This window comes from Sorex fumeus, unplaced genomic scaffold, assembly GCF_029834395.1.
Source record: "Sorex fumeus unplaced genomic scaffold, SorFum_2.1 ptg000051l, whole genome shotgun sequence".
Lineage (NCBI taxonomy): Eukaryota > Metazoa > Chordata > Mammalia > Eulipotyphla > Soricidae > Sorex > Sorex fumeus.
In genome coordinates, this window is record NW_026606108.1 from 41,363,338 (window position 1) to 41,389,872 (window position 26,535).

The 26,535-nt window shown below is 48.5% G+C and overlaps 1 protein-coding gene across 2 annotated transcripts; it reads left to right on the plus strand.

The window, feature by feature from the left end:
- RNF14 (ring finger protein 14) lies at window positions 1-23,466 on the plus strand. 2 transcript variants are annotated; one of them, XM_056124613.1, is made up of 9 exons: window positions 1-122; window positions 2,401-2,575; window positions 5,600-5,769; window positions 6,970-7,121; window positions 10,717-11,244; window positions 12,122-12,350; window positions 16,815-16,987; window positions 19,050-19,180; window positions 21,845-23,466. In XM_056124613.1, exons 3-9 carry the CDS (start codon window positions 5,616-5,618, stop codon window positions 21,900-21,902), a joined length of 1,425 nt encoding a protein of 474 aa, XP_055980588.1. In that variant the 5' UTR covers window positions 1-122; window positions 2,401-2,575; window positions 5,600-5,615; the 3' UTR covers window positions 21,903-23,466. The 2 variants fall into 2 exon arrangements, with proteins under 2 accessions (XP_055980588.1, XP_055980589.1); XM_056124614.1 differs by lacking the exons at window positions 1-122; window positions 2,401-2,575; window positions 6,970-7,121 and having other exon boundaries at window positions 5,643-5,769.
- Window positions 23,467-26,535: the final 3,069 nt, after the last annotated feature.

Below are 26,535 nucleotides of genomic sequence, written 5' to 3' on the forward strand. Positions count from 1 at the left end.
GGCGCCTGCGCAGAGCGTCCCGGCGCCGGTGCGACCCGTCCGGCTCAGCTGACAGCGGCGAGGACGGAAGAGGCGGCGCGCGGGGGCCGCGGGGCGTCACCGGGCCGGGCCGGCGAGCGGCGGTGAGGGGACCCCGGGCGGGCGGGGGCCGCGGGCGGAACTTTCGGGCCGGGCTCGGAGGGGCGGCCGGAAGGGTCCGGCGGGCACCGCGCTCCGTGCGCGCTGGGTGTTGCCGGGCGAGCCCCCGAGCCCGGCCGGCGCACCCCGTAGCGCGCCTCGGACTCCGGCGGGGGTGCTCGGGAGAGGGAGGGGGAGGCCCTGCCCCGGGGGAACGCCCGGGCCCGCCCCTCCGGGCCCCGGCGCGGGGCCAGCGCGGAGCCCGGGGTGAGTGGCCCCGGCCGGCCGCCTGGCACCCCGCGAGGGGATTCCCGGGGACCCCCGACCTGACCGCGGCCCGCGCGGGGTGTGTGTGTGGCCTGCAAGAACGGGCCGGATTCACCCCGAGCCCGGGGGGCGGGGTGGGGGTGGGGTTCTCCTCCGGGTCAGCGGCTTCCGGTTTGCCCAGACTCGTCTGGAACTTGCCCCGGGTCTCTGGGGCCAAGGGGCGCCCCGGTTTATTCTCGGCTAAGGACCAAGAAACAGGGTGGGTTGAGCCCAGATGGAGGGCTGTGCCAGCGGCGTGACCTTGGGCAGGGAGGGGAAAGCAAAAACCATCCGCTGCCCTTTTCTTATCTGGGAATAACTAGGCGTTGCGGGGTGCTGGGAGCTCCTCCCCGGGGTGGGTGCCCGGAAGGGGCGCCCTTGCAGGGCCAGGGCTCTCGGCGGGCGTGTTGTGTTGCTGCCCCTGAGCCCTTCGTGACGCCCACCCGGCCTCCTGCTGCCAGGGGGCTGCTGCCCAGCCGCCACCGACTCTGCCTAGCTTCTGTGTCCCGCGTCTCTTTCCAGCACCCCCGATGTCGCACCCCCCTTTCCATTCTGATGTTTCCAGTCTCTAATGCAGAGTTCCAGCCACGCACGGGATGCAAGAAGACTTGCCCCGTGCTGTTCAAGAAATTAGACATGAGAAATGAGTGGCTGGGAAGTGTTAAGTCCCGTTGTAATGTAGCCTAAGGTGGGATGGATGAGAATGTCACAGGAATCCAACTGTCAAGTTTGCTGCTTTTTTTTTTTTAAGTGAGATATGCTTCTGATGGGGAATTCTGTATAATACAGGGACTTTGGACGTAGTTGTTGCGGGCGGAGTAGGCAGAATCAGAAGGAAATGATGGCCAGTGATGTGAATGAAGGAATAGGGGTCAGGTGGCTTGTTTGAAGTAGAGGTCTGGTGAGGGTGACAGTCTGGCTGTACATTAGAATCAGGGAGAGCTGGAGGACCGTCATCCCTGATGGAGTATGGCCTGGGCATTGAGACTTATGTTTGGTTTTGGGGCCTACACCTGGCATAGCTGGGGGTCTTTTCCCAGCTCTGTACTGGGGGCCCATGTGGTGCTGGGGATCAAACTGGGGTCTCTTCAGTGCAGAGCATGCACTCGGTTCTCTGGTACTGAGATTTTTCAAAGCTTTGCAGGAGATGCTGATAGCCAGGCAAGCAGCTGGACACTGACCTGAAACCGGAAACAGAATTCGTCTCTCATATCATTTGTAAATGTTTGAATAGGAAGAAACAAAAAAAAAATATTAATTCCAGTATCCTCTCTGACACTTGGTCAGATGGTTTTCCTGTGTAAGGACTAAAAGAGTCCTTGGGGGATATAATCGGTACACAGCTGAATCAGTTCTGGGTTTGGTTCTTAAGCTTATCATGGAGTCACACATCCCCAAATCTGTTTGGAAAGTGGTTTTATGGGGGAGAGGGCAGTAATTTCAGGGTGCTTATCGGGCTCTCCCCTCCATCTGTGGACCACCCTTGTCTCCCCCTCACAGTTCTAGAGCCGGACTCGGAAGCATTTAGGACAGAACTAACCGTGTGTTGTGTTTCTGTCTCCACTTATGTTTTCAACAACTTATCAGGCATCAGTTATTCTAGCGGGTGAACATGACTGGCAGGATTTACTCATTCGCAGGTGAGGGGGGGAAACTTGGAATAGAAACAGGAAGAAAGAGGGACCCAAATAAACCCAACAAGGTTTGGGTTTGTCCCGTGGCATGAAGTGCAATCTTTTCCAGTGACCCTGGGGTTCCTCCTCAGCTCCTCCCAAGGCTGTAGCAGAGAGATAAGAAGGTCTGTCTCTGCCAGAGACACAAACGCCCCTTTCACTACCGGGCTCTGTTGGGTTCTTTCGGGACAGACGTGCGGCTGTTGTGTAGGATTGGTTGGGAGCCAGGATGTTTTTTCATCTGAGTGGGGATCACGGTAATCCAGAGGCTTCTAACATACTCTCTTTCCTTCCTTCCTTGTAGATGGCTGAGTTTCTATAGTGTTTCTAGTATGAGTTCCACGGCTTGGCCTTACCCCCAGCTCCAGCTGTCCCATCTCCATTGTCTTCAGAACCTATGGGATTTGTACCCTCCCAGACTCTGAACTGAGATCCGGACCACGGTGTTGATATCCTTTTCTTCTGGTGGTTATTAACAGGTACTCACTGACCTCAGATAGAACATGTCACCGTGTCTTAGAGATTCAGCTTTTGCTGGAAGAAAATGCTTGTTTGAAAAATGGGAGCAGTTTGGTGCTGTTGTTTTGCCACTCTTGGCAGTGCTGAGCCTACTCCAAGCTTTTTGTGTATTGCCAGGGACCAAACCCAAAGGTTTATATTTATTGATTTATTATTTTCATAGTAACATAATTTTATAGTAATTTTCATAGGATCGAGGATGTTGCTCATAGATAGAGCACTTACCTTGCATGTGTGAAGTCCTAGCCTGATTTATTTATTATTTATTTATTTATTTATTGCTTTTTGGGTCACACTCGGCAATGAACAGGGGTTACTCCTGGCTCTCAACTTGGGAATAACTCTTGGCAGTGCTCAGGGGACCATATGGGATGCTGGGAATCGAACCTGGGTCAGCCGCGTGCAGGGCGAAGTCCCTGCCTGCTGTGCTATCGCTCCAGCCCCTGATTTATTTATTTTGAGGGCCATGCCAACAGTAATTTGAGGAGACCAGGTAGGACAGGGGATCAAACCCTGGGCTCCCCTCTGCGAAGCCTGCACTCCTGCCTTTTGAGCAGTTTTCCTGGTATTGGATTGGGTCCCAAACACTGCAACCTTAAAGGGAAAAAGAAAAGTAATTTTTTCATAGGGTTCTCCTTATATATTTTCCCCACATTTTAATTATCAGAAATTATGATGTCCCTTTTAGTTATTGTGCTAAAAAATCATCGATTCACATTTTAATTGTAGCTTTTCCTTCTTAGTATTTCTTTAAATAATGTTAAATCTCAAAATCACTTTGATGAGATCTGGTGTCATTTCATAGTGTTATTTTGCTACTTCCTCAATTAATCTTGTTTTACTTTTGTGTGTGTTTGTGGGGGGGGGCCACACCCAGTGATGCACAGGGATTGCTCCTGGCTCTGCACTCAGGAATTACCCCTGGCAGTGCTCTGGGGACCATATGGGATGCTGGGGGTTGAACCTAGGTTGACTGTGTGTAAGCAAATGCCCTACCCACTGTTCTATTCTGGCCCCTCTGTTAATCCTTATTCCACTGACTAACACAGTATTTAATTTTCTCCCCCTTCTCTTGAGTGTTGACTAGGGATAGCACGTCAGGTTGTGGGGCTCACCGCTGTAGCCACCCCAGACAGAAATTGCTTGTGATGCCAGGCATACCAGACTACAGAGCTCTGAGGCTCAGAAGACAGAGCATGAGCGTGCCAGGATCATGTAGGGTACCTGTAGGGTGCCAGGATCCAAACTCAAGATCTGACGCTAGAAAGGCTGGTGCTCGAGATCCTTATCACACAGGATAAGTGTTAGACCCCGTTACAGTGTCCAGAACACCGTGTTTATCACAGCAAACTGTTTGGCCCTCCCTGCCCCCCCAACATTTGACTCTTTTCAGGACATGTTTTTGATAGCCACAACTTTTGAGAGAAAGTGTTGGCATCTCATTGGCTGAAGCCACAGATGCTGTTAGACATCTTATAGTGCATAACGCGCTCTCCCCAGATTACTGCTGGATGTGGCCCCAAAAATAAATAAATGCAGGATTTCACACGTGCAAGGCAAGTGCTCTTATCAATGAGCGACATCTCTAGCCCTATGAAAATTACTATGAAATTATAGTACTTTAAGGTAACTTTGGGTGGGGGGGGAGATTTATTTGTTCCAAATTTGTTTCCAAATAAGCTGCGATTGAGAGTCCTGGCTCTCAAATTGGTGTGGCATGTGCCTGGCGTGTGTGGGCCCCCACGTTCAGTCCCCAGTGTTGCATGCATCACCCCCCAGTCCTGCATGTGATGCTCGGGACCTCTGAGCTGCCAGTAGTCAGGCTCATTTCTCTGAGGCTTTAGACTCCTGTGTGCCACGGCAGTAGCTCCTGTTAAAAAATAACTAAGGGGGCGGGAGCAAATAGTACAGCGAGTTAGGGCACCTGCCTTGCATGCAGCCGGCCTGGATTCAATCCCTGGCATCCTGAGTACCACCAGGACTGATTCCTGAGTGCAGAGCCAGGAGTGAGTCCTGAGCGCTGTTGGGTGTGATCCCAAAACAAACAAACGGAAAAGAAAAACCTGAGGTCAGGGCCAGAGAGATAGTACAGCCAGTACAGCCCGTAGAGTATTTGCCTTACACACCCAGGTTCAGTTCCCAAGCTCCACCAGGGGTGATTCCTGAGTGCAGAGCCAGGAGGATGCCCTGAGCACCACTGGGTATGGCCCCCCCCAAACAAATAAAAATCCAAGGGAAATTAATACGTAAAAAAATAAAAGCCTGGGGGCTGGAGCGCTAGCACAGCGTGTAGGGCGTTTGCCTTGCACGCAGCCAACGTGGCTGACCCAGGTTCGATTCCCAGCATCCCATATGGTCCCCCGAGCACCACCAGGAGTAATTCCTGAGTGCATGAGCCAGGAGTAACCCCTGAGCATCGCTGGGTGTGACCCAAAAAGCAAAAAAAATTTTTAAAAAATAGAAGCCCTTTTATTATGTTTGAGAAGGCCATCAGGGGTGCATATGAACAAAGCATTTTGCTAAGTTTAGTCGACAAGTCAGAAGTATTGGTGACTTGTCCTCTGAATTGCCCTATGGTACTAATAGTAAGGACAGGCACACTAGCCATCCTTGTTGAAAATGGCTATTTCTCGAGTGCCTTTTTTTTTTTTTTTTTTTTTTTTTTTGCTTTTTGGGTCACCCAGCGATGCACAGGGGTTACTCCTGGCTTTGCACTCAGGAATTACTCCTGGCGATGCTCAGGGGACCAAATGGGATTCTGGGAATTGAATCTGGGTTGGCTGTGTGCAAGGGAAATGCCCTCCCTGCTGTACTATCGCTCCAGCCCCCTCAAACGCCATTTCTAGAATATTGGATGTGCCTGTCATTTTGTGCTGGTTGGTTTATTTTTTGCACTTGTTCGTGAGGTGAGTTTTTGTGCCACTTGACTTTTCCCAAGCCTCTGCTCTTTCCGTTCTTAACTGGATTCGATTGATTCTCTTCAGCTCCTTAGAAAATTAAATGTCGTCTGAGGACCGAGAGGCGCAGGAGGATGAGTTGCTGGCCCTGGCGAGTATTTATGATGGAGATGAATTTAGAAAAGCAGAGTCTGTCCAAGGCGGAGAAACCAGGATCTACTTGGACTTGCCACAGAATTTCAAGATATTTGTGAGAGGTTAGTCCCTGGGCTTCCAAACCATTTTTCCTAAAGTAAAGCTTATTCTTCGTGTCTCATCGGACCCTAAATGATTCCCTCATGGCTAAGGCATTGGTGACCTGTGATCGCATTGGTATTTAATTTTAAGTTTTAAGTTTTAAGTTTTAAATTTAATTGAAAACCAGAGTGGTGGGGTTCAGAATTTTCAACCTGGTAACCCCACCTTTTGGACAGCTGCATTGGGATATATCCTGCACAATCGTTTCATGCATTTCAGTCTTCAAACACATGGTTTAGTTGTAGCAAGCCTGATTAAATAGTGCTCATCAAAGAGAAAAGGAAATCATGTCTATGGAGACACTTGGACAACCTTAAAGGACTGTGGGGGTGGTGAATACTATTTCCCTTCCTAGAATTATTTCACTTACCATAACCTTGTTACTTTGTGGCCATGTGACATTTGCTTCAAGGAGAAACAACAAGATGAATAAAAATCTTCTTTTGATATAGTCACAGAGGACTTGGATTCACACTTTCACAAAATATCTCTGCTCTAAAGGCATTGAGTCAAGAAAGTGAGGTGACGGCTGGCAGTGCAGAGTGTGAACTGCACACCCTGCGTGCATGACACCAGGGTTTAGTCGCAGGCATGCAGTATTGCGTGTGGCCCCCAGAGGCAGAAAGAACGTGGGAACAGAACTCCAGACTTAGCAGGAACTTTGAAAACAAAACTTTTGATTGTGAGAGAGTTACACGCTGTATCTTACTCTCATCTGGGAGATCCTTGTGTTGTCACAAAGTCTCCCACCCCTAATGCATGGGTGGTTGGTACCTACTGGGCTGAGTAGGTCACGGGTCTTTCATGGAAATAAGCCTCCTTCTCTCCAGAAAAGTCATGCATGGTAAAACAACAAAAGAAAACCTGGTGCCTCTCCCTAGCTCATGAGTTTAGAAATTGGACTCAAACTCATACAAAAAGAAGTTGTGTCTTCACTGTAAATTTCATGGGCTTAGCAGATTTTTCAAGGGCTCTTCGAGTTGTTTTTTTTTTTTAAGGTGATGGCTATGAAGTTAAAATTAGGGAACAGAGGTGGCTTTGGAGGAGGGTCTTTAATCCCCTCAGCTGAAGCCTTAGGTCTTTCTTGGGCACTGCTCCTCAGTCACAAACACTGCAGTGCCGACCCACTGATCCTTTCTAATCTTTGTTTTTTGGTTCAGGCAATTCAAATGAGTGTCTCCAGAATGGTGGCTTTGAACACACCATTTGCTTTCTGCCTCCACTTGTGCTGAACTTTGAACTGCCACCAGATTATCCATCTTCCTCCCCACCTTCATTCACACTTAGTGGCAAATGGCTGTCACCAACTCAGGTTAGACCCGAAACTTAATTTCTCCATTTTTAGAAACTTAAAAAAAAAAAAGGAAAAAATCCTCTTTAATTTCCGACTACCCTTGATGATTATAAATTCAGTGCATGAAGAACAAATGACTTTGATTTTGTTATTTTCCCCCCTCGCCTTCATGATTTCTAATGTTGAATGAATTTAAAATGTTTGTTGTTTTAGAAAGGCGCGGCAGTAATTAGTAGGATTAATCATTATGAATTGTGATCAAGTATATTGTTTCTCTTGTCTTGCCATTTCCTCATTGAATCTGTATTGTAATGGAGACTGTCAGGACCTACTCATTTTCCTAGATTTTATTTTTTTAAATCTGAATTCCTTCTCCATTACTTAAATGAAGATTTAATTCAGGAGGATTAAAGTTGAGCTGATGCAGTTATAATAAACAAATTTTCTGAGTAAACTGACTAAGGGCCTTTATTTTTAAAGTTCTGTATATTAATAGTAAATGCTTACCGAGCTCACATCCATGTAAGTACACACAAATTGAAGCGTTGAGTGATGCCCGCAGGTCCCTCACTGAGGCTGGAAACTTCCTCATGAGCCTTCATTTTCCTCTAGATCATATAGCCTTTCTTGGTAACAGCCCAACTTTGATTGAGACATAAATTTGATCCCTCGCCAATAGAAAGTATTCTGGGGTAGATAATTGATCAATAGCAGCTACTTTTCTACAAGTCCCAATGAAGAGTGATGGGCTGACGGATATTAAGACAAAAGCTGTCAGAGTTGTTTGACCCGAAAGGGCAGCTTGGCAGCTGCTGCTCTCATGGTCATGTAATTTCCATTTGCTTCCCACCTACCAGTCTCATCTTTGACATGAGAGCGCTTTCGTAAAACAGAGCTTGTGGTTATAAGGACAGATTTGAACTTCAAACACGGGGAGAGCAAGAATTGAAGGAAGGGACTCCGTTATAACATCTGTGTCGGAGGAGGTGCACACAAGATAGTGGATGGTTTTCTCGAGAATAGCAAGAGGGCTTGACATTTCAATCAGTCGTCATTGAGTTATTTAGATCTTCACCGTCCTCTTCCCAGAGAGCTCTCGAGACTTCCCGTCCATGCAGTGGATACCACACATGCATGAACTGAGAGTTTGGTTTCCATGTCGAGATTATAGTGACAAAGCTTCGACCTGATGCCAGCTTTTGGAGGTGTAAGGAGAGGAGAGTTGCTTATTATTTTATGTTCTACTGCTAAAATTGCAGAGTCAAATTTTTGTGCATATTTGTCTTTTTTTTTTTTTTTTTTTACTTTTTTGTGGCATACCTTTTGGTCCTCAAGGGTTACTCCTGGCTCTGCACTCGGGATGCTGGTGATGCTTAGGGAACCATAAGGGATGCTGGGTATCAAACCCAGGTCCACCATGTGCAAGGGAAATGCGCTACCTGCTGTTCTATCTCTCTGGCTCACCATTTGTGTCATTTTTAATTCTTATGGCTTTTTTTTTCCAATTCTGGTTAATTTGCGTTGATTGCTTGACCCTTATACCCTGTCTTTGTGAAATTCACCTGATTGATGAGATGGACATAAAACATTTTCCACTGAACTGTGGTTGGTATAAATAGAATGGAAATAAACTGAATTTTTTGTTCCTTTATCTCTTCCCCCTATGTCTGTGTATATCTGCACACACATACACAGTCTCCCTTTTGTTCTTTTTCTTTCTCTCTCTCCCTCACACTCTTGCTGCTTTAGAGAAGAAAGGATGGAGGAGGATGTGTTCTTTGCTAGATCTGGTGACTCAACTGACACTCAGAGCTTCCTTTTAGTATTGTCTTTTGCAGATTTTAACCTGCTTATCAAAAGCATGACTTCGAGGGGCTGGAGTAATAGCACATTGGGTAGGGCGTTTGACTTGCATGCGGCCGACCCGGGTTCGAATCCCAGCATCCCATATGGTCCCATATAGCCTCCTGAGCTACCGCCAGGAGTGATTCCTGAGTATAGAGCCAGGAGTAACCCCTGAGCATCGCTGGGTGTGATCCCCTCCCCCCCAAAAAAAGCATGACTTTGAAAAAACATTAATTTTGCAAATTTGAACTGGTCAGTGTTTAAGTCCAGCTCTGTTTAGCCTACTATGCAGAGCAATGAAAAGAATGTGATTCTTTTTCACTTGTGATTTAAATTTACAAAATTTAGCTGCACCTCAGATGCTTATTTGTGTGTGTGTGTGTGTGTGTTGGCAAGGGGAGAGGCGTTCTAAAGTGATGCTTAGATTCTGTGGTCAGGGATAACTCTTGACAGTGCTCAGGGGACCCTATGGGATGCTGGAGATTGAACCTGGGTTGGCCACTTGCAAGGCAAATACACCACTTTTTTTTTTTTAATTTGGCGGCCACGCCCAGTGTTACTCAGGGCTTATTCCTAGAATCACTCCTGGCAGTGCTTGGGAGACCATATAGGATGTTAGAGAGCGAACCTGGGTCAGCTGTGTGCAAGGCAAATGCCCTCCCTGCTGTGCAGTCTCTCTGGCCTCCTAAATCACTTGTGAGGAAGAAAACTTGGAGTGGTTTGAACTTTGGTTGCTTGCTATAGGAAGTCTTAAGCTTTTCCCGTGGCAGCCAAGCCATGCTGTAGGTCTGCTGTCAGGCCTAGGTTTGATAACAGCCTGTCCCATCATTAGCCAGGATCTGGCGCAGGCCCAGGCTGCTTAGTAAAAACAATCATAAGGATTCTGTTTGTGGTTCTTTCATGAGTGACTTTGATAAGATTAAAGGTTAGAATTAATTTAAAATTGGGAGGGGGAGTAGGGAGATAGCTCAGTTGGTCGAGCACATGCCTTGAATCTTTAAGACCTTGAGTTCTGTCCTTGCCACCACATGGTGCCCCACAAGTTCCCCCAAACAGGCCCAAGCTCCTTCAGAACCCTGCCAACCGGCAGAACATTGCCGGGGGAGTGTTGATGACCCCCAACCCGGCTCCACTCCCAGCACTCCAGGGGGTGGCCCCACACCCAGGGTCCGTTTTGTTAGCTGTTTGCTGCTGGGGATGGGGGTGCCAGGGATGGCATGCAGAACTCCTGCGTGCAGAGCAGTTCCTCCTTCCGCTCTGTAAACCACCTCCCTGGCACCTTGCATGGTAGGGGAATTTTAAATTTAAATTAAAATTTTAAAAAATTTTAAATTTTTTCCTAGTCTTTATTTCGGAGTTCCTACAGGGCTAGAACTGCAAAGGCATACACGTTTTTAAGCTAGGTCTCCTACCCAAGATCTGTAGCAGTATAAAACTGGAAAACGAGGACAGAGTTTCTCTCCGTGCCTCATCCGCCAGCACTAGCCTGGCGCCTAGTGGAGTCGGGCCCTTTCTCTTTATTTTCGTGACACTTCTTGCACTTGCTGCCTTGGTGTTCTGCCCTGGGTCCCTGTGGAACCACTGGAGAAGTGTTCTTAGAATCTTAGTACTGTTGTATAGTCTCGCTTGTCCTAGCAGTTTAGAAAGCCAAAATGATGATGTTTTCAGGCATAAGGGCCTCGCTCACCCGTTAAAAACTTCCCAGGGAAGTCCGGCCTTGACTGCACTGTCGTAGCCAGCTCACCGGCTCTCCTGCGCTTCCTTCCAGCTCTCTGCCCTCTGCAAGCACCTGGACAACCTGTGGGAGGAGCATCGTGGCAGCGTGGTCCTGTTCGCCTGGATGCAGTTCCTTAAGGAAGACACACTGACGTACCTGAACATCGTCTCTCCCTTCGAGCTCAAGATGGGGTCTCCGAAAACGGGGCAGAGGAGGACCGTGCCGGCCCCTCCCAGCTCTGAGCTGGAGTTCGGAGGTGCTGCTTGCTCGGATGCAGACCCAGAGGAAGTGGTGGACGAGAGAGCCGTGCAGGATGTGGAGTCGCTGTCCAGCCTCATCCAGGAAATCCTGGACTTTGATCAAGCGCAGCAGATCAAGTGCTTCAATAGTAAATTGTTCCTGTGCAATATCTGCTTCAGCGAGAAGCTGGGGAGCGAGTGCATGTACTTCTCGGAGTGCCGGCACGTGTACTGCAAAGCCTGCCTGAAGGACTACTTCGAAATCCAGATCAAAGATGGCCAGGTTCATTGCCTCAACTGCCCCGAACCCAAGTGCTCTTCAGTGGCCACTCCGGGTCAGGTAATTCCATCCTCTGCTAGCTGCTGCCCCAACTCTCTCCCGCATGGCGGCTGTCCTCCGCCGGACTGCCCTGCCAGGGCTCATCGAGCCAGTCCAAGGCCACGGAGCCAGCTGACGAGTTTTACTCTTGTCAGGAACGCTGTGATCTGCTTTTACCCTTTTTTTGGACCGCACCCTGTGATGCCCACGGATCACTTCTGGTCGGGCTGAGGGAGCCATATCAAATGCCCGCGTTGGCCATGAGGCAAGGGCCTTCCCCGCTGTTGACTGTTTTTGTTTTGGGGCCACATTTGGTGATGCTCAGGGGTTACTCTGCCTTGGCACTCACGAATTACTCCTGACAGTTCTTGTGAGGACCATACAGGGTGCCAGGGATCAAACCCAGGCTGACTGCTTGCAAGACAGGTTTGTCGTTTGGTTTTTCAAACACACGCTCCTGCTTCTGGCATCGGCTTCCCCATTTGCAGTGTGCTGTTTGCTTCCTCTGACGGGTGTGCGGCCCATCCCTTGACCATTCCAGTCAAGATGGAGACTTTGATTCTCCTTTGTTTGGATTTTGTGATGTTTTTGTCTCTGTCTCCCCAGCAGTGCTCAGAGTGCCCATCGCTCTTCCCAGGGATTCTTGGGCCCAGTGCTCCATACACCCAGCAGTGCAGGGGGCCTCCAGGCTGACCTAGGGGTGCTCAGGGGACTATCCCATTCCGGGAGTTGAACCCAGGGCCTCTGCGTGCCAGGCATGTGCCCCAGCCCTTGGTTTGACTTGGAAGTGAGCTGGAGGGTGTCTGGGCATCGGGCTCATGCCAGCAGGCCCCAGGCTCTCCTCGGGACTGGAGCCAGTTGGAGAATTGCCACTCACGTGTCATGTGTTGCCCTCCAGGTCAAAGAGCTCGTGGACGCAGACTTGTTTGCCCGTTACGACCGCCTCCTCTTGCAGTCCACCCTGGACCTGATGGCCGACGTGGTGTACTGCCCGCGGCCCTGCTGCCAGCTGCCCGTCATGCAGGAGCCCGGCTGCACCATGGGCATCTGCTCCAGCTGCAACTTCGCCTTCTGCACGCTGTGCCGGCTTACCTACCACGGGCTGTCCCCGTGCAAGGTGACCGCAGGTGAGCCGCCGTGGGACCCCAGCCCTCAGAGGCCTCTGGAACATGCAAGTGCCCATTCAAATAGACGTTTCTGTGCCTGTCACTTGCCTGGATTCTGGGCACGGAGCAGGGCTGAAGTGCCCTGTGTGTGGTAGAGTGGGGGAGCCCACAGAACAGGGATGGAGGCGGTGGGGAGTGCTGATGAGAGGGGAAACACATCACAGGGCCTGGGTGTTCAGAAGAGAAAGGGCGTTGGGTGGTTTTGGCCGGTGGTTTTTACTCAGGGCTTGGCAAAGTGGCTTGAGTAAGACTTGAATTCGATCAGGAAACCCGCCATGAAGACATTAGGGACAGCCATTCATTCCTGTCTTTCTTCTTCTTCTTCTTCTTCTTCTTCTTTTTTTTTTTAAATTGAATCACCATGAGATGCGGTTACAAAGTTGTTCATACTGGGTTTAAGTCAGTGTTCCAAGCAATATCCTTCTTTTCAGCAATGTACATCTCCCACCACCAATGTCCCCAGTTTCCCTTCTGCCATCCCCCACCCAGCCTGCCTCTGTGATAGGCACTTTTCTTCTCTCTCTCTCCCCCTCCCTCCCCACTCCGTCTTCCTCTCTCTTCCTCCCTCCCTCCCCTCCCCTCTCCTCCCCTCCCCTCCCTTCCCCTCCCCTCCCCTCCCCTTCCCTTCCCGTCATTATGGTTTTCAGTACAGGTACTGAAAGGTTATTTGTATATCCCTTACCACCTTTCAGCACTCAGTTCTTGTCCAGAGTGATCATTTCCAGCTGTCATTGTCATAGTGGACTTCTCTATCCTAACTACCCCCCCCAGCCCCCTCTCCTCATTTGGCAGACTTTCAACCGCCGACCAGTCCTCAATCCTCTGTGTCCTCACTTCCGTTGTCCTTGGGAATTGGTCTCATACTATGTTTGTTGTTGTTGTTGTTGTTTAAACAAGGGACAGGCATTCCAGAAGGGAATCCGGCTGCCACATAGGACAGCATAGACGGGGGGCCACCTTGCGTATTTCCCTGGCACTTTGTAGAACTGGTCGTCGAGGGAGGCCTGGGCCTCAGTCCACCACTGCAGAAAGTGGCGCTCTGCTGAGGGGACCCCAGGTGTGGCCTGTTTGCCGTTTCCAGTCCGAGAGGACTGAGACACCAGCCCCCCACCAGCCCGTGGGCCCCGGGGCCTTGGATGTTCTAGAAGAGACGGGTTGGCGGCAGCTACTGCACGGGTGACTGCAGGCCGGGCCATCACAGAGTCTTCACAGCTCTTCGCTTCACTGGTCTGTGAAAGGCACGTTGAGAGGTGGAGAAGTTGGTACAAGAGGTATTTAGATTTTAAATCTAAATGGAATTTTAGGGCAGTAAATTTAATACAAAGAAAAATAAGTCAGAACCACAGAGATAGGTTAAGGCTCTTGCTTGGCTCATGGCACTGGTCTGAATCCTGGAATATCATCTGGTCCCTGGGGAGGGGAGGGTCCCTGAGCAGCACCACCAGGTGTGGTTCCAACCCAACCCCCCTCCCCAACCCAAAATTGTCTTGTATTTTTTTGGCTTTTGGCTTTTTGTTTTTTCTAATAGTTCATTTGGTTGTATTTTGCTGTTGATCCTTGACAGTGGGCGAGAAAATGGATTTTTCCCCCCATAGATATTTTAAGAACAATTGACTAAAACGTGTAAAATGCAAAAGGATAATTATGAATGTAATTATTACTATAGTTACTAATTGCTGCTGTTAGCAGAATGCTATTATCTCCAAGAAAGGACCCCGAGAGGAGAAGGAGGCGATATTTCCAGTTACTTCGAGCAGAATCTGAGAGTTGTTAGGAGCCATGGGGGATAGCGATAGGGCAGGGGTGGGGGTGCATGTTGACTCACCAGTGTCGGGCCAAGGCGCGTCTGAGGCCTTGTCACTGAAGGGCTAGAGTGTGATTCAGGCATTTCACAATATTGGGGGGGGGGGGGGGAATCGAAGACAGATTTAGGGGTTTCATAAAATTAGAAAATTAGGAATCTTTTTTTTTTTTTTGCTTTTTTGGGGTCACTCCCGGTGATGCTCAGGAGTTACTCCTGGCTCTGCACTCAGGAATTACCCCTGGCAGTGCTCAGGGGACCATATGGGATGCTGGGAATTGAACCCGGGTTGGCCGCACGCAAGGCAAATGCCCTACCCACTGCTGTGCTGTCGCTCCAGCTCCAAATTAGGAATTTCTTTGTATATACAGTTTACGTATACACATCTATATACTCAGTGCTACCATCTGACAAATAGGTAGAATTAATAAATTATTATTGTGAAGCTTAGTGAAATAATTTTTCTTCTTAAGGACAACACTTTTTTTTTGGGGGGGGGGGATCATACCCAGCAATGCTCAGGGGTTAGTCCTGGCTCTGCACTCAGGAATCACCCCTAGCAGTGCTCAGGGGACCATATGGGATGCTGGGGATCGAACCCAGGTTGGCCGCGTGCAAGGCAAACCCCCTACCCGCTGTGCTATTGCTTCAGCCCAGATTTTCCTTTTCTTAACCTTAAGATGTCTCCAAAGGAACACAGACATACTTTGGGTTATGAGAGGGATAAAAAATGACAGGCCAGGGCCAGCGCTGGCTCAGTATAGAGCACCTTCCTTGCACCCGTGGGTCCCAGGATCCGTCTCTGCCATCACATTGCCACCTGAGGTGGCCTCAGCAGCATCACAAGGACAGGATGAGACCCAAGGATAGCTCAGAGGTGGAGAGTGCAGTCCCCAGTACCTCCCGCGGGTGGCCCCGTGGCACTGCCATCTGGGTCCCTGGTACCATCGCCAGAACCCAGCAGCCAGCTCTACAGACAGCACCACTCAGGGGGCTTCCCCGGGTCACTGCAACCACGGAAGGGACAGTTTGACGGTCATAAAGACGACAGGATGAAAAGCGACCAGCCTGCAGTCTCTCGAGAAAGGCAGAGGAAAGGAGGACTTGTGTGTGAGAGGAGACTGCCCCAGTGTTGCGCCCAGAGACAGACCCTCAGCAGTAGGAGGAGAGTCATTAAGAAAAAAAAGGCAGAACGCTGCTAAGAGAGGTCTTTAATTAATCAGGTTAGAAAATGAAGGCAATAGAAAATGAACTTTTGTCTCTGCGCTGAGCCTGTGGGAGCCACTGCCTGCTCCATTCGAGGTCTGTGACAGAGACAGAGGTGCTTGCCCCAGTGTTGGGAGGAGCTGATGGGAGGGACTTTGCCGGGACCTGTGGGTGGTAGATTTTTAATTTACTTTTTATATATTTTTTATTGAAGTGCTGTAATTTACAAAGTTATTCATAGCACCCATTCACAATCAGCCATGATCAAATTCCATGTGTACAGTTTTCCCGGCCTCAGATCTCAACCCCGTCACGCCAGTATCAGAAATGACTCCCGTCTGGGCTCTGTGGCCGTATGGGGTGCCAGGGACCAAACCCGGATCAGCCGCATTGCAAGGCAAACACTGTAACCGCTGTCCTGTCATTCTGGCTTCAGGTGGTAGATTTTATTCAGGCTTTTTGAAGTGTCCAGAATTGAGTGGTTAGTAAGCTGGAAGGGCCTGTGTTTGGCCAGCCTTGTTCATTGATTATATGGTGGGTGACACTGACTTAGCGGCTGGTGACTGTCTCTATCGACCTTTGTGACTTTTGGAGAAGTCATTCTCTTCTTTGTGTCTTTTGGGTCACACTCAGCGATGGTTAGGTGTTACTCCTGGCCCTGCACTCAGGAATTACTCCTGGCAGTGATGGGGGCTTCATGTGGGATGCTGGGGATAGAACCCAGGTTGGCTGCGTGCAAGGCAAACGCCCTACTTGCTGGACTATCGCTCCCTTTTTGGAAGTTGTTCTGTATATTTGTGTACTACCAGTTGCACAAACACCAACAGTAGTAAGTCTGAGTCAAGGAGAAGATAATTGATTCTACTTCCTTTAAAAAGTCCAACTTTTGGGGGCTGGAACAATAGCACAGCAGGTGGAGCGTTTGCCTCGCATGCGGCCTATGTGGGTTCAATTCTCAGCATCCCTGTGGTCCCCCAAGTACCACCAGAAGTGATTCCTGAGTGCATGAGCCAGGAGTAACCCCTGTGCATTGCTGGGTGTAACCCAAAAAGCCAAAAATAAATAAAAGCCCATGAACATACATTTAAAAAAAAAAAGGCAACTTTTCTACTCGGGGATTGTCCTTTTTACCTGATTCTACCACAAATAAATACACTACCCCCACCAGGGTTCTATAATGAATAGATTAATGGGTTGTAGACTTCCTAATTAAGTGTTTAATAACTGGATAGTCAGTCTTTCGGTGACTCACCCATAATTATTCCCTTGGACATTGAACTTGTCATTGCTCGAATCGTCTCTTGCTCTGGATTATCGCCTTGGGAGGAAGTTGCAGCATTGTCAGCCAGTCCTGTCAGGTGGTTTGGGGTCAGCATCGCAAAGGTGTCTAAGAATTCCTTTTCCCTTTCGCTTTGCAGAGAAATTAATAGACTTACGAAATGAGTACCTGCAAGCAGATGAGGCCAGTAAAAGATTTTTGGAACAGAGGTATGGGAAGAGGGTGATACAGAAGGCGCTGGAGGAGATGGAAAGCAAAGACTGGCTAGAGAAGAACTCCAAGTGCTGCCCGTGCTGTGGGACCCCCATTGAGGTAAGTAAAGGCTCGCTCACGCACTGGGCATGGGAAGACGGTTTAATCCTCGGACTCATTAAGAAGACACATTTTGTTATCTATTAAGCCCAAACACACACGCATTACTAATTTCCGTCATTGACGTTAGTGGGTGAAGACCCTCCTTTTGTCTCGTTTTAGTTTTTGTTTTTGGGCCACACCCAGAAGTGCTGAGTCCCTCCTGGAGGGCTCGGGGACTATGTGGGATGCTGGGATCAAACCCAGGACGGCAAGTGCCTTCCCCACTGTGTGGTCACGCCAGCCCTGTCCTGTTTGAATGTGCTTTCTGGGTGGCTGGGAACTGGCTCAGGGCTAGTGTGTGAGTCTGATGGTGAAGGCCCCTGTGTGACACCCCCTCCCCCCCAGACATTATTGGAGAACACTTGGCCAAGCAGTGAACCTCCAGCATGTGCAGCCAGACAGATGGAGGCAGATACTGCCCGGCGTGGCCCCCAGTGCTGCTGGGATGTTCCCCTACATCCTAAAAATAAAAGTGTTTTCATACACGGACAGCTGTTTTTTTTGGTTTTGTTTTGTTTTTATTTGATTGTTTTGGTTTCTGGACCACATCTAGTGGTGTTCAGGGGTTACTCCTGGCTCTGCACTCAGGAATCATTCCTGGTGGTGCTTAGGGGACCTTATGGGATGCCAGGAATCGAACCCAGGTCGGCTGCGTGCAAGGCAAATGCCCTCCCTGCTGTTCTATGGCTCCAGGCAGGGGGACAGCTCTTCTCCCATTTTTATCTGCCTCAAATTTGAATAGTTTATGAAGAGCCCCTATTAGAGCTACACTTGTCTCTTCGCTTGGTAACTTTTTCTTCTCCTTTATTTTTTAGGGGGCTACAACCCTGCTGAGGGTTTATTCCTGGCCCTCTGCTCAGGGATCACTTCTGGCAGGGGGTGGGGTGGGGTGTGGGGGACATATGCAGTACCAGACTTGAACTGATGTCCACCGTGTGAAAGGCAAATGTCTAACCCTCTGTACTATCTTTCCGGCCCTTCTCACTGACTCTTAACCATGATTTAAATGAAAATCACAGGCCGTGTGTGTTGTCCCCTCTGGAGCCCAGGGCCTCATAGAGCCGCGCCCCTGGTCCTCCAATGCTATGTATCCAGGATGCTTTGTTTGGTTTTGGGGTCACAGCCAGCTGTGCTCCCAGCTTACTCCTGGGTTGGGTGCCAGGGGACCATCTGGAGATAAATATAAATGTAGGCTATATATAAATGTGAATATTTTTGCATTTGATTCTGTTCTGTTTCTTTTTATCTGATCTGAGCCCGGCGATGATTCCCCAGTGACTCCATTGTAGAAGCAGGCATTCTTTTTAACCACTTTTTTTTTTCTTTGTGGAGTGGGAAGAGAAGTAAGGGTCATACCTGGTGATGCTCAGGGGTTACTTCTGGCTCTGTACTCAGGAATTACTCCTGGTGGTGCTGGAGGAACCGGGGATGGCCATGTGCAAGGCAGACAGCCCCTGCCCCCCAGACTGCCTTGGCCTATGAAGGGAGGGGCTCGCTAACCAGAGGTTGACTTACATTCACTTATTTTATGTGAATATCGAATATAGCCTGCCCACAGGGCAGAGTCTGGCAAACTCCCCGTGGCGCACCAAATATGCCAAATACCAGTAACAATGATGGGTCTCACTCTCCTAAACAGCCTTGAATATAATCTCAGGGCTAGGATGAAAGAGACGTTACTGGGGCCTGCTCGCGGCAATCGACAAATAACAGGATGATGAATGAATATTTTATGTAAAAAATTAAAAATCCTGTCTTGAAGTCTCTGCATTTAAATATCGACAAGTTACACACACACACGACCCACATTTGGTTCGTATCTACCATTTACCAGGAGAGATTTCCCAGAATCCTCCGTGGCAGGGATGCCGGCTGGATGTTGCATGTCCTGTGGGTGGGCGTCTGATGCTGGTCACAGGCTTGGCCGGTGTGTCTCCGGCCTGTTGTTCTGAGCCGTGCTGGCCTGGGTCCGCCTTTTGTCACAGTCTGCTTAGTCCTGTCTTCCCTGCTGTCACCCCAGAAATTAGATGGCTGCAACAAGATGACGTGCACTGGCTGCATGCAGTACTTCTGCTGGGTCTGTATGCGCTCCCTGTCTCGGGCGAACCCCTACCAGCACTTCAATGACACCGCATCCCCCTGTTACAACCGGTGAGTGGAAGCAGCGTCCTTTCTGCCCTGAGAGTTCTCTTCCCCTCTGGGGGTGTTCATTTGCATGATCTTCTCTTGGGAAAGTGCTGTTCGGGAATGGTTTTGGTACTGCTCTAGGGCTACAGCCACGGTGGTGCTTGGAGGCTGCCCTTGGCATAGTGCTCGGTGCGCCACGCTGGGCTGGGGATTGAGCCTGGGCCTTCAGCACGTGAAACATGCACACAGGCCCTTTGGGCTACTGCTTTGACCCCAGCTTGGTTTTTGGGGGCCACCACCTGGCGGTGCGTGGGGGTGCTCTCACCGAGGTGCTCAGGTATCGCTCCTGGCTGTGCTTGGAGATGGAGCCAGAGCCACCTGCAAGCACGGCAGCGCCTTCACCTCTGGAGTCTCTCTCTGGCCCCAGTGCCTCAGCTTTGCACGCTGGAAAATTCTGTTTTTGGTTTGGGGCCACACCTAGCGGTGCTCAGGGCCTACTCCTGCCTCTGTGCTCAGGGATCACTCCTGGCTGGGCTCAGAGGACCATGTGGGATGTCGGGGATCAAACCCAGGATGACCCCACGTAAGGCAAGCACCCTGCCTGCTATACTATTGCACTAGCCTTTAAACATAAAAAAATTAAAAGAATAGGACTTTGAGTAATATAATTGCCCCACAGATTAACAGTTTGATCGTACTCAGCAGTAGTTGCTTTTTTTCTCCTATACTAGTGAATCCTAAATTGGAAATAGGATGCTTCATATCTCCTGATTTCCACATGTGGATCCCCAAGATAAGAAAATTATCTGTGTATCAGGAAAACTATATGTTAAGGGGCTGGAGCAGTAGCACAGCAGGTAGGGCGTTTGCCTTGCATGTGGCCGACCCAGGTTCGATTCCCAGCATCCTATATGGTCCACCAAGCACTGCCAGGAGTAAATCCTGAGTGCATGAACCAAGGACTAACCCCTGAGCATTGCTGGGTGTAACCTCAAAAACAAACAAAAAACCCTGTATTTTAAGAAAAATATCTGTGTAACGTAAATTTGTGGCATATTATGTGCTAATAACATACTAAGAGCCATTTAAAACTTACAGTTATTCCTAAAAATTCCTTTTAAGACTGTTTCGACTGAGCCAGGCACTAATGACGTTCACTTACTATATTTGGATCTGTGTCTTTAGTCTCTTAACTCAGAAAAGTTTTGCCCTCTCTGTGTTTTTTAAACTGGAAGACCAGTTTTCCCATGTAATGTCTCACTGCAGAGTTTCCTTCCTCCGTGGTTTCTTTTAGCTTGTTTCTCTATCCTCTGTTTCCTGTAAAACAAAGTTCGATCTAGACTGAAGTTCTACTAGATGTAGAGTAACGTTTTTGTCACCACTTCTGAGGGGGCGACATGTACTTCATGTTATGTCACATCAGCTCCATAATGTCAGGCTATCTCATGTTGGTACGATAGTCAGTCTGTCGTGGGGAGTTGCATGCTAGAAGTAAGTTTTCTTTTTAGTGATTAGTAGTTTGTGACGTGATTCTTTGGCACAGATGTGCTGGTTCCCTTCTCCAGCAGCCCTGAACTTGGCCCTAGCTGGCCTCTGTCACTCGTGGATGACCACAGGGTGCCCTCAGTGGGGATGCGGTCCAGCGAGGACAGTGAAGCAGTGAGCTCTCCCCATAAGCTCTTGGAAATCTCGTGTCCAAAACTGTCCAAGTTTTAGGAAACACGAGGAAGTCAAATTGGCAACATAAAGCCTCCAGATGAAGTGCCAAGTCCCTTAAAGATGCCGAGTGGCAGGGTTAGCAAGGAATAGTGCTCTTGTCTTGGGAGAGTTAATCTTCTGCAACCACCCACAGCAGTGCTCAGGGCTCTTCTCAGCTATGCGTGGGAGAGGGGTATCACTCCTGGGGTGTGCTGGGCTGTCTTTCAGGTCTGGGGCCTCACCCACTAGTGCTGTGGGTTGCTTGGGGCTTGGAGGGTTGGAGTTTTGGCCACCAGCCTGATTCAGCCCTGTGAGCCGTACCCTGCCCTCTGTTTCACACATTTTGTTGGCACATACTTTTCATTATTTTTCATTATTGTCTGTCTCTGGCTTTAAAGAGCCATCCTTGATCAGGGTGGGGGTGGTGGGGGACTCCCCAGAAGTGCTCAGAGAGTGCAGGCCCACTCTCTTTGATGTGGAGCTGACGGTTCGGTATTTGAGCCCTGTGGTGGTGCTTCTCAGGCCATGCTGGGGCTACAGGGCAGTGCCTGCGGGGGATGTGGGGGCTAGGCGGGGAACTCAGGCGCTTGGCGTGCACCCCGGCTCTTTGAGCTCTCTCCCCAACCCTGAAAGAGTTATGATTATTATCATTATTATTATTTTTTTTTTTGGTGGTGGTGCTGGGGATCAAGCCCAGGTCCTCACACAGACAAGGCAAGTGTGCCATTTTGCGTCATAGAAGAGCTATTTGAAAAAAAAAATGTTTTATGGGGCTGGAATGATAATACAGTGGGTAGGGCATTTGTCTTGCAGGACACTGACCTGGGTTCTATCCCCGGCATTCCATATGGTTTCCCTGAGCACCACCAGGTGTAATTCCTGAGTGCAGAACCAGAAGTAGCCCCGAGCATTGCCAGGTGTGGACCCAAATCAGTGAAAGTATATTAACTTTCTTCCAAGTGCTTAAAAACGTGTACCTTACATTTCCAGGTTATTTCAAGCTGTGGATGTTAATGGAGATGTTTGGGAAGATGAGATTGAAGACTAGTAAACTCCTGCTGCTCGCCATACAGAGAGGCCGGGTTTGCCCTAACCTTTGGTCAAGGATACCAAGTAACTGCAGGCTGCTTAGGGGGTACCATCCATTCATCCTTCCTATGTTGATGCTGTGGGAAAACAATGTTTGTATTTTCATGTGGTACTACTGATTAAGGCACATTCAGACATTTTTCAGTGTATTACAGTTGAAAAAATTAAGCCAAAGGTTTAGAACATGAAAACTAGACAAATATTAATAATTCAGAAGCTCTGAATAGTTAAAAATTCAATATTTATTTTATTCCCCAAGCTTTATGTCAGGAGAGAGAGGGATCAAGAGTTGAACTTACAGACCTTTTTATCTCTGAAAGAAACCCTCTAGGACATTCGTTGGGAACCCCCTTTTTGCTGCTGGGGAGGGTAGAAGCATTATTAAAATTGTCTGACAGCCAGATCTCATTTTTCACTCTCTTCAATTCCTTCCTACCTAAATTTCTGCGAAGTTGTCTTTGGACGAAACCCATTACTCTAACTGATTGGGTGACCCAACATCGTTTTCATCTACTGCTTCTCAGAATAGAAATTTTTTTCTTTTTTTTTTTCCCCAGATATCTCAAAAGTATTCATAATGTGGGTCTCCTACTATTTACTAGTCCATTATTCTTGATCCAAATCTCTATAGTTTCCTGATAGCGGCTCAGTAGAGTCTTCCGCCTTACTCGCCTCCCTGGGCAGTGCAGGGGGCCTCCTGCCCTGGTCCTTCTGCCTTCTGTTCTCTCTCCCCACTTGCTCTGCTTTCTTTTTGGTCAGGACAATTTTTGTGTTAACTCTAAGCAGCCCATAGCGATTTCCTCGGCTGGGCTAGGAGAAGCCACATAGAACAAGTCGAACTTTTAAAAACCATCTACGTTTTGAATTGCACACTCTTGTGGCTCCCGTCCTGCCCCCCTGAATTCTCTGTGAAAGTCGTCTGGACTGAACAGGGGTGGGCTTGGCTTCCTGCCTGCTCCCCTCCCCTGCCCCTCTTTTTTCCCAGCAGCAGTTTCGGGGGTGGGGGTGATTTTAGCGTGACACCTCGATCCCTGTGTCTAGGTTTTGTTGGCTTTTTGAAAAAAAAAATTGTCTTTTCTTATGGTTTGGTAAGTGAAGTAAGATTTTTGGAGAAAGAGGACCGAGGCTTCAGCTGCGACTGTGAACGTGTTCTTTTTTCCTGCCTCTCGTTGAGAACTGGGGAATGGGTTTGAAGATGTGTGCGTGTATCCAAAGGGTTACTTCCAAGGACTGCTTCTGGATTGTTAATGGGGATGCTTCACCTTAAAAATAAAGAGAATTTAAAAATTGTCGTATGATTAGATTAGAGCTTCTACTTCTTCTGTCATTAAGGGCTATGTTCACATTTTAAAACTCTGTTTAGGGCCGGAGTGATAGGACAGCAGGTAAGGCGTTTGCCTTGCACGTGGCTGACCTGGGTTCGATTTCCGGCGTCCCATACGGTCCCCTGAGAACTCAGGAATGATTCCTGAGCATCACCGGGTGTGACCCAAAAAGACAATAAATAAATAAAAAATAAAGCTCTATTTAAACATGCATTCTATTTCTTTTTTTTTTAACCCCAGCATGGATAGGCAGTTGGGGTAGGGGTGGTGGGGGTGGGGGGGTTTGGCCCTCCCCAGCACTGATCAGGGGCCAACAGCACTATACTGCCCAGTGGTACTGTGGGCGGACCATGCGTTCCTAAAGATAGAACCTAGCCTCATGGATACAAAGCATGACTGCAGCCCCTGTAGAATCCCTGACCCAAACGCAATTCCTTACCTTTTATTTTTGTGGGAGTGGGGGGTGTGGTGAGGGTACTGTCAGGGATTCAGGGATTCAGTGTCTCTGAGCTTACGGGTCATTCCTGGCAGAGCTGAGAGGATTGAGGGGATCGAGCCACAGCTCCAGCTCACTGCACTCTCTTGGGCGCCTCTAGGTACATTTTCTTTTTAAGTGAGAAGGAAAAATGTAACGGAATACTACCCAAACCCCTTTTACCTGGGAGTAGGCCAGACTTAGGGGTTGGGGCCTATATTTTGTTTAAATCACATAATTTCCTGGACCTCTGTAGCATATTTTATGTAGGACCGAAAGCAAACTTAAAAAGTCAAAGATCAAAGCAATTGATTATATAATATACATCTGGAAAGAGTGGTTCTGTGTTTGAATTAGGTTCAGTTCGCGTGTTTGTAGTGGCAGCCCCCTCAGAGCTCTTAAGGTCATGGGCTAGCTGATTGATGCTAGAGGTCATTTATTTTTTAATTTGGGGGATTTCGGGACCACACCTGGCAGTGCTTAGGGATTCCTGGCTCTGTACTCAGGGATCGCTCCTGGTGGTGCTTGGGGGACCAAGGGCAGTACTGAGGGTGGAGCTGGGGTCTGCTGTGTGCAAGAAAAAAAGTGCCTTACTCCCTGTCCTATCTCTCTGGGCCCTCGAGATAATCAGAGTTTCTTGCACGTTCTGTTAATGGAGGAAAGGTGCCTTTAAATCCAGTTTATAAAAGAAATTTTTTTTCCCTCTCTGTGATTTAAATGAAAAAAAACATGAATCTTCAGTGGTCAGTTATAGGATAACATTAGTCTGTTCTTTCTGCCTTGCCACAGGGAGCTTAGGTTTATTGGGTTACTCCCACCACAGTGCTCCCATTCCTGTGTTTATTTGTAACCTCTTTCTTGTGCTCTGCTTCCCCAACCTGTCAATCACCTGTATCCCCTCATCAGACTCTGTTAACATGTAAGTATTACTTTTCTCTTCTTAAATCCTTTGCATAATTACTTCAGAGCAATGTCCTTTTCTTCGCATGGGCACAGGAAGACAGTTAATGCTATGCTTTTGTAACTTGGGAAGTTAATTGACTACGAATAATATTCACTCCTGGACATCTGTTCTCTCTACTTAAACCTCAGTTGCCCTTAGTTCCTAGCACCCCAAAAGCAGGGTCCTGATGAGGACTGGACTTATAAGTTAAGAGCATGGTCATGGACAAATTCTGTCATGATCCAAAAGGTAACGACTGGATTAGGACCCTGCTAGGGTTAGGAAAGAGTAATGTGACCTGAGCACTGTAGTCTGAGATCTATAGTGAGATGCCCCCAGGAGAGCCATTCTATAAGCTTAATGTATCTCTTATTGTGCCCATACAAAATGACTAATATTATTAAGAAGTAAAATTAAGATGAATGTCTAAATGATTGTTGGAGTTAGGAAAGGAGAAATACATCCTAAATTGTATCCCCACCCCACCCTCACCACCACCACCACCAAGGATCTCCTGTCTGTAGGGGTTCAGGAAGGGCTTTGTTATGTTGATTGTGCTATGGGATCTGGGTGTGGTTGCCACAGCCAAGGTTTGGAGGGTGTGAGAGACAAGAGAGACCAGGACAGGGAGACTAGCAAGGGGGACAGGAGGAGATGGGAATGAGAGGCTGGGTGAGACTGGAAAGGGAAGCTTAGTGAGTCAGTCTTAATTGTGTGTTCTTTGAGTGTTCCTTAGGTAAAAAATTTTTTAAAGCATTGTTTTGGTCAGGGGCTGGTTTGGGGTCACACCTTGCAGTACCCCAGGACTTCTTCAGCTCTGTGAAGGGACAAGGCAGAGTCTGCTGTCTGCATGCAAGGCAGAGCGCATTAGTCCTGTACTGTCTTTCCAGCCGTAGGTGCAAAATCTTAATCCCTCAAGATTACCAGAGACATGGGGCTGGAGTGATAGCACAGTGGGTAGGGCATTTGCCTTGCACATGGCCGACCTGGGTTCGATTTCTAGCGTCCCATATGGTCCCCTGAGCACCTCCAGGAGTAATTTCTGAGTGCATGAGCCAGGAGTGACCCCTGTGACCCAAAAGAGCAAAATAATAATAATAATAAAAATAAAAAGATTACCAGAGACAGTACAGCTTGCCTTGCACATGGCCCACCTGGATTTGATCCCCAACACCCCCATATGGTCCCCTGAGCACTGCCAGAAGTGATTCCTGAATGCAGAGTCAGGAGTCAGCCTTGAGCATCGCCCCAAAACAAAGATGACCAGTAGGCTCATGAAGTCTTGTGTTAAGTCACAAGTTGTGAATAAATTTATATTTTGTTTTGTTTGGGGCCATACCCAGAGATGCTCAGGGGTTACACTTGGCTCTGTGCTCTGGAATCACTCCTGGGTGATGCTCAGAGGACCATGGGGTGCCGGATGCTGGAATCAAACCTGGGCCAGCCACCTTCATGGCGAGCACCCTTCCCACTCTCTTATCTGGCTCTTGAACTGATTTTAAGATGGTAGTATTTTGGTAAAATACTTTTGTCTCTAAATAAAACATAAGATGGGGGGAACTTCTTGAATGCCCAGTGAAATAACTGCATTTGTAGAGGTCTTGTCTTCTCACTGAGAATGATGTTGAGTTGTGTTTGCTGTTCTTCGCTTTATTGAGATACCTTCCCTTAATACATTGTGGAGTTTTGTTTTTTTTTTTAACTGGTGTAGGATAACATTGCTTTGTCCTTTCTCCCTTTCTCTACAAGGAGCTTAGGTTTATCAGGTTACACCCAACACAGTGCTCCGAAGTCACTCCCATTCCTTCCGTTTATCTGTAACCACTTCTCTGTGCTCTCTTTCCTTAAC